The sequence below is a fragment of the Tachyglossus aculeatus genome, chromosome 3 (genome assembly GCF_015852505.1).
Source record: "Tachyglossus aculeatus isolate mTacAcu1 chromosome 3, mTacAcu1.pri, whole genome shotgun sequence".
NCBI classification, from domain to species: Eukaryota; Metazoa; Chordata; class Mammalia; order Monotremata; family Tachyglossidae; genus Tachyglossus; species Tachyglossus aculeatus.
Window position 1 is genome coordinate 25,056,993 of NC_052068.1, and position 8,355 is coordinate 25,065,347.

The 8,355-nt window shown below is 44.5% G+C and overlaps 1 protein-coding gene across 2 annotated transcripts in view; it reads left to right on the top strand.

Annotated features, from left to right (window-relative positions):
• PDLIM1 (PDZ and LIM domain 1) overlaps window positions 1-7,434 on the top strand; it is a 62,439-nt gene extending 55,005 nt beyond the window's left edge. For both annotated transcript variants that reach the window (XM_038743693.1, XM_038743694.1), the window contains exons 6-7: window positions 3,877-3,994; window positions 6,914-7,434. In XM_038743693.1, the coding sequence (XP_038599621.1) occupies window positions 3,877-3,994; window positions 6,914-7,100 (305 nt within the window). In that variant the 3' untranslated portion in view covers window positions 7,101-7,434. The remainder of the gene's footprint in view (window positions 1-3,876; window positions 3,995-6,913) is intronic.
• Window positions 7,435-8,355: the final 921 nt, after the last annotated feature.

Genomic DNA, 8,355 nt, shown 5'->3' on the forward strand with positions numbered 1-8,355 from the left:
CCAACAGCGGGCTCACAGGCTAGAAGGGGGAGACAGAGAACATATTAACAAAGTAAAATAAATAGAATAAGTACGTACAAGTATGGATTACTTGATGGATGCTTGGATTAATGTGGTCGCAGTTTGGATGCAGAGGAAAAGGGCAGGTTTTGGCGATTTGGGTGAAGGCTGAACCGCCGGGATTTAGCGAGATTGAATATGTGGGTTGGAGGAGAGGAGCCAAGGAAAAACGACTATGGGGTTGGGAGACAGGAAGGATGGTGGTGCTGTCTACAATGACGGAAAAATCGGGGGGAGGTGGGGGACGTATCAATCAATCGATCGTATTTATTGAGTGCTTACTGAGTGCAGCGCACTGTACTAAGTGCTTGGGAAGTCCAAGTTGGCAACATAGAGAGACAGTCCCTACCCAACAGTGGGCTCACAGTCTAAAAGGGGGAGACAGAGAACAAAACCAAACATACTAACAAAATAAAATAAACAGAATAGATATGTACAAGTAAAATAGAGTAATAAATATGTACAAACATATATACATATATACAAAGAGAGAAAGTGTGTGTGTTGGCAACATCTAGAGGCAGTCCCTACCCAACAGTGGGCTCACAGTCTAGAAGGGGGAGACAGAGAACAAAACCAAACATACTAACAAAATAAAATAAATAGAATAGATATGTACAAGTAAAATAGAGTAATAAATATGTACAAACATATATACATATATATACAAAGAGAGAAAAAGTGTGTGTGTTGGCAACATCTAGAGGCAGTCCCTACCCAACAGTGGGCTCACAGTCTAGAAGGGGGAGACAGAGAACAAAACCAAACATACTAACAAAATAAAATAAATAGAATAGATATGTACAAGTAAAATAGAGTAATAAATATGTACAAACATATACATATATACAAAGAGAGAAAGTGTGTGTGTTGGCAACATCTAGAGGCAGTCCCTACCCAACAGTGGGCTCACAGTCTAAAAGGGGGAGGCAGAGAACAAAACCAAACATACTAACAAAATAAAAAATAGAATAGATATGTACAAGTAAAATAGAGTAATAAATATGTACAAACATATATACATATATATACAAAGAGAGAAAAAGTGTGTGTGTTGGCAACATCTAGAGGCAGTCCCTACCCAACAGTGGGCTCACAGTCTAGAAGGGGGAGACAGAGAACAAAACATATTAACAAAATGAAATAAATAGAATAAACATGTACAAATAAAATAGAGCAATAAATACGTACAAACAAATAAATACGTATATACAGGTGCTGTGGGGAGGGGAAGGAGGTAAGGCGGGGTGGAGGGGATGGGGCATGCCTCCTTTCCAGCTGGAAATCTCCCAAGTGCTTCCATCATTTTTCAGTACGGGCAGGCCAAAATCACAGTCACTTTAGTCAACAGGTTACTGGGGGAAAAGAACAAAGATCCACTAGAAGGCTACCATTAATATTTGATCTCTGTCAACACGCCGTGGCCTAACTTTCCCAGAGTTAGCACGGAGCTCCAGAATGAGCCTTGGGAGAACGCTTTTCCAAGCTGTGGGAGTTCTTCCAGAATTTGCTACTGTTTTCCCTGATGCTAAGAAGTGGGTATTTTTAGCCTGCTTTCCTAGGGAAGGGGGGAATGTGCAGGGGTTTCCTCAGAGTGAGCAGCTGTAAGGTTGAATGTTTGGGAAAGAAACTGGTTCTTTAGGGAATCCCCTTTCCCCGGAGGCTGAAACTGGGGTCAGTTGACTTGGGTCCTGCATTGAGCTTTTTTCCCTGAGGTCCCCAACCACCCGTAAATCCATAAATTCACAGTTTATGAGTTAAAAATTGGTCAACAGCGGGTGGCCGCCACACATCGGGGTAGCAGCGGGAGGAATCCCATTTCAAGCGCCGGGTGCCTGGCCGTCCGTCTTGCCAGCAACAGAGGATCAATCAATCAATCAATCAATCGTACTTATTGAGCGCTTACTGTGTGCAGAGCACTGTACTAAGCGCTTGGGAAGTACAAGTGGGCAACATATAGAGACGGTCCCTGCCCAACAGTGGGCTCACAGTCTAGAAGGGGGAGACAGAGAACAAAACCAAACATATTAACAAAATAAAATAAATAGAATAGATAGGTACAAGTAAAATAGAGTAATCAATCGTATTTATTGAGCGCTTACTGTGTGCAGAGCACTGTACTAAGCGCTTGGGAAGTACAAGTTGGCAACATATAGAGACAGTCCTCTACCCAACAGTGGGCTCACAGTCTAGAAGGGGGAGACAGAGAACATAACCAAACGTATTAACAAAATAAAATGAATAGAATAGATAGGTACAAGTAAAATAAATAGAGTAATCAATCAATCAATTGTATTTATTGAGCGCTTACTGTGTGCAGTGCACTGTACTAAGCTCTTGGGAAGTACAAGTTGGCAACATAGACAGTCCCTACCCAACAGTGGGCTCACAGTCTAGAAGGGGGAGACAGACAACAAAACCAAACATATTAACAAAATAAAATAAATAGAATAGATAGGTACAAGTAAAATAGAGTAATCAATCGTATTTATTGAGCGCTTACTGTGTGCAGAGCACTGTACTAAGCGCTTGGGAAGTACAAGCTGGCAACATAGAGAGACAGTCCCTACCCAACAGTGGGCTCACAGTCTAGAAGGGGGAGACAGAGAACAAAACCAAACATATCAACAAAATAAAATAAATAGAATAGATAGGTACAAGTAAAATAAATAAATAGAGTAACCAATCAATCAATCAATCGTATTTATTGAGCGCTTACTGTGTGTAGAGCACTGTACTAAGCGCTTGGGAAGTACAAGCTGGCAACATAGAGAGACAGTCCCTACCCAACAGTGGGCTCACAGTCTAGAAGGGGGAGACAGAGAACAAACACAAACATATCAACAAAATAAAATAAATAGAATAGATAGGTACAAGTAAAATAAATAAATAGAGTAACCAATCAATCAATCAATCGTATTTATTGAGCGCTTACTGTGTGTAGAGCACTGTACTAAGCGCTTGGGAAGTACAAGTTGGCAACATAGAGAGACAGTCCCTACCCAACAGTGGGCTCACAGTCTAGAAGGGGGAGACAGAGAACAAGACCAAACATATTAACAAAATAAAATAGAATAGATAGGTACAAGTAAAATAAATAGAGTAATAAATACGATGTAATGGCTACAGAAAGCACTTGGGAGTCAGAAGGTCATGGGTTCTAATCCCAGCTCGGTCACTTGTCTGCTGTATGACCTTGGGTAAGTCACTTCAGAAGGCAGCCCTGCCCACCCTGTACCCAATGCACACAGTAAGCGCTCAATAAATACGACTGATTGATTGATTGATTGTTCTCCACCACTGTCAGGGAGAAAAGTTTGAAAAATCAGTCATTTTTATTCTCAGCTTTGGGCAACTCTGGCTCCTTCTCGGCCCGGGCCAGGTGGAGGGATGGAGTCTCCCCCTTTTAGACTGTGAGCCCACTGTTGGGTAGGGACTGTCTCTATATGTTGCCAATTTGTACTTCCCAAGCGCTTAGTACAGTGCTCTGCACATAGTAAGCGCTCAATAAATACGATTGATTGACTGATTGATTGATTCACATCCCACCTTTCCCCTGAGTCAAGAAGCGTTTCTGGAGATTGCAAATAGTCAAGAAGCGGCTCTGGAGATTGGAATTGAGCTGCTCCCAAGGAGATGGGGAAGAGAGATGGATGTACGGGAGGACCATTTATTTGTTACATAAATAAAAAACGAATTAAATTTGTTATTTACCTCAGCTTTCTTTACTCTGATGTCGGAGTCCAGGGCTAGTGTGAATGATTTCAATGCATTTTGTATTGCTCAAGAGCTGAATATTGCCTTCCATATTCGCAGGGGACCCCAACAAGCCCTCAGGATTTAGAAGCGTAAAAGCACCCATCACGAAAGTTGCCGCCTCGATTGGAAACGCCCAGAAGTTGCTCATGTGTGACAAGTGTGGTATTGGCATTGTGTAAGTATTGCTCTGCCCTCCGCGCGCTGCGGCTGACGTAGAGAAGCAGCGTGGCTCAGTGGAAAGAACAAGGGCTTGGGAGTCGGAGGTCATGGGTTCAAATCCAGGCTCCACCAATTGTCACCTGTGTCACTCTGGGCAAGTCACTTCACTTCTCTGGGCCTCAGTTCCCTCATCTGTAAAATGAGGATGAAGACTGTGAGCCCCGTGCGGGATGACCTGATCACCATGTAACCTCCCCAGCGCTTAGAACATTTATTTATTTTACTTGTACCTATCTATTCTATTTATTTTATTTTGTTGATATGTTTGGTTTTGTTCTGTGTCTCCCCCTTCTAGACTATGAGGCCACTATTGGGTAGGGACCATCTCTATATGTTGCCAACTTGTACTTCCCAAGCGCACAGTAAGTGCTCAATAAATACGATTGATTGATTGATTGCTTCACACTTAGAAAGCGCTTAACAAATATACCATCATTATTATTATTCAGTGCTTAGAACAGTGCCTTGCACATAGTAATAATAATAATAATGGCATTTATTAAGCGCTTACTATGTGCAAAGCACTGTTCTAAGCACTGGGGAAGTTACAAGGTTGTCGCACGGGGGGCTCACAGTCTTCATCCCCATTTTCCAGATGAGGGAACTGAGGCCCAGAGAAGAAGTGACTTGCCCAAAGTCACACAGCTGACAATTGGCAGAGCGGGGATTTGAACCCACGACTTCTGACTCCAAAGCCCAGGCTCTTTGCCCTGAGCCTAGCTGCGCTAGTAAGCACTTAACAAATATCATCATTATTATTATTTTTATTATTCAATCCCAGTTCAGTTCAGTCACCGCACAGCTGGGGTGGTTAAAAATGGGCCTGGGGCGGGTTAGGACAGGTTGGGAGGGGAACCAGAAAGGGCTAAAAGGACTTTGGTGGGGTCCTGCCTGTATTTACTGAGCGCTGTACGCTTGGCAGAAGACAAGAATAATAATAATAATAATGATGGCATTTATTAAGCGCTTACTATGTGCAAAGCACTGTTCTAAGTGCTGGGGAGGTTACAAGGTGATCAGGTTGTCCCACGGGGGGCTCACAGTCTTCATCCCCATTTTACAGATGAGGGAAAAGACAATGCATTTGGTAAACACAAACCTGCCCACAAAGAACTTACATTCCTGATGACTGGGTTACACAAAAACTTCCCAAAGGGACCTTTTTCCAACCGCTTCCAACTCCCCTGGTTTCTGGAAAGCCAGGAGCCTCCGGCACCTTCAATCAATCGTATTTATTGAGCACTTACTGTGTGCAGAGCACTGGACTAAGCGCTTGGGAAGTACAAGTCGGCAACACACAGAGACAGTCCCTACCCAACAGTGGGCTCACAGTCTAGAAGGGGGAGACAGAGAACCAAACAAAACATATTAACCAAATAAAATAAAGAGAATAGATATGTACAAGTAAAATAACTAGAGTAATAAATCCGTACAAACATATATACATATATACAGGTGCTGTGGGGAAGGGAAGGAGGTAAGGCGGAGGGGGGATGGAGAGGGGGAGGAGGGGGAGAGACCTTCAGTCTCACATTTAAGAAATATGGTACTGCTTTGTTGAATTACTTCCCTAATGCTTACTTACAGCAGTGTATTAGGCAGCAGGCACTCAATAAATGCCATCCCCCCATCTCTGTTGATTCATTCATTCATTCAATCGTATTTATTGAGCGCTTACTGTGTGCAGAGCACTGTACCAAGTGCTTGGGAAGTCCAAGTTGGCAACATATAGAGACGGTCCCGACCCAACAGCGGGCTCACATTGAGCGCTTACTGTGTGCAGAGCACTGTACCAAGCGCTTGGGAAGTCCAAGTTGGCAACATATAGAGATGGTCCCGACCCAACAGCGGGCTCACATTGAGCGCTTACTGTGTGCAGAGCACTGTACCAAGCGCTTGGGAAGTCCAAGTCGGCAACATATAGAGACGGTCCCTACCCAACAGCAGGCTCACAGTCTAGAAAGGGGAGACAGAGAACAAAACAAAACATGTGGACAGATGTCAAGTTGTTACAGCAAATAGAATTAAAGCTAAATGCACATCATTAACAAAATCAATAGAATAGTAAATATGTACAAGTAAAATAGAGTAATAAATCGGTACAAACATATATACATACAGGTGCTGTGGGGAAGGGAAGGAGGTAGGGCGGGGGGGGATGGGGAGGAGGAGAGGAAAAAGGGGGCTCAGTGTGGGAAGGCCTCCTGGAGGAGGTGAGCTCTCAGTAGGGCTTTGAAGGGAGGAAGAGAGCGAGCTTGGCGGATGTGTGGAGGGAGGGCATTCATCATCATCATCATCAATCGTATTTATTGAGCGCTTACTATGTGCAGAGCACTGTACTAAGTGCTTGGGAAGTACAAATTGGCAACATATAGAGACAGTCCCTACCCAACAGTGGGCTCACAGTCTAAAAGGGGGAGACAGAGAACAAAACCAAACATACTAACAAAATAAAATAAATAGAATAGATATGTACAAATAAAATAGAGTAATAAATATGTACAAACATATATACATATATACAGGTGCTGTGGAGAAGGGAAGGAGGTAAGATGGGGGGATGGAGAGGGGGGCGAGGGGGAGAGGAAGGAAGGGGCTCAGTCTGGGAAGGCCTCCTGGAGGAGGTGAGCTCTCAGCAGGGCCTTGAAGGGAGGGAGAGAGCTAGCTTGGCGGATGGGCAGAGGGAGGGCATTCCAGGCCCGGGGGAGGACGTGGGCCGGGGGTCGATGGCGGGACAGGCGAGAGCGAGGTACGGTGAGGAGGTGAGCGGCGGAGGAGCGGAGGGTGCGGGCTGGGCTGGAGAAGGAGAGAAGGGAGGTGAGGTAGGAGGGGGTGAGGTGCTTCCTAACCCTCCTCCTCTGGCCCTTTCTGGCAGAGGGGCGGTTGTGAAGCTGCGGGAGAAGCACCGTCACCCAGAGTGCTACGTGTGCAGCGACTGTGGGATAAACCTCAAGCAGAAGGGGCACTTCTTCGTGGAGGAGCAAATATACTGCGAAAAGCATGCCCGGGAGCACGTGACCCCTCCAGAGGGCTACGACGTGGTGACTGTGTTTCCACAATAAACTCGGACATTCAGAACCCTGGTTTTTCTCTCCTCACTGCTGTATTCTCCCTTCTGTTTTTTCCTCTACACTCGTCCTAAGAGATCTTCGGCACTGGGTGTGGGGGCCATCCTGCTTGGCTTTCTGATTGCATTCACCGGCTGAACAGCACTAATCACACTACCTGCTTTAGAAATAACAATTCGGTTGGAACCCTCTCCCAGCATCTTTTACCTTCCTCCCTGGACTTCCTACTGCAAGCCTGAGAAGGCCTGGCGTGTTCACGTCAAAATAGAAATAAACGTGTCTGGTGGTGAAGTGAGTATTCAATAATAAACCTAATGATCCCAAGGCAGAAGCTGGTTGTGTTTTTTTTCACCCTCCCCTCCACCCTCCAGCCCCACCTCAAACCGTAGGCCAATTTGGGGCTTAAATTAGCCCAGTTCACACGCTGTAATTCCATTCCCAGTGTTTGTACTCCTTTCCCTGGGACCTCTGCACATAGTAAGCGCTCAATAAATACGATTGATGATGACCTGAAGGTTAAATCTTGCAGCGCCCACAGCTCCACACTGATCTCAAACTCTGACCCCCCCATTTCAATGAGGCACCTTTCCTTCAATCCCCTCTGACCACAGCACCGTGGATCACTCTCTTTGAAGGCCCCAAGTGCTTACAATCATCATCATCGTCATCAATCGTATTTACTGAGCGCTTACTGTGTGCAGAGCACTGTACTAAGCGCTTGGGAAGTCCAAGTTGGAAACATCTAGAGACGGTCCCTACCCAACAGCGGGCTCACAGTCTAGAAGGGGGAGACAGACAACAAAACATATTAACAAAATAAAATAAATAGAATAAATATGTACAAGTAGAGTAATAAATACGTACAAACGTATATACATATATACAGGGTATATATATATATAAGTATATATATAGTGGGGATTCATTTCATTCAATCGTATTTATTGAGCGCTTACTGTGTGCAGAGCACTGTACTAAGCGCTTGGGAAGTCCAAGTTGGCAACATAGAGAGACGACCCCTACCCAACAGTGGGCTCACAGTCTAGAAAGGGGAGACATAGAACAAAACCAAACATACTAACAAAATAAAATAAATAGAATAAATATGTACAGATAGAGTAATAAATATGTACAAACGTATATACACATATACAGGATATATTTTTAGACTGTGAGCCCACTGTTGGGTAGGGACTGTCTCTATATGTTGCCAATTTGTACTTCCCAAGCGCTTAGTACAGTGCTCTGC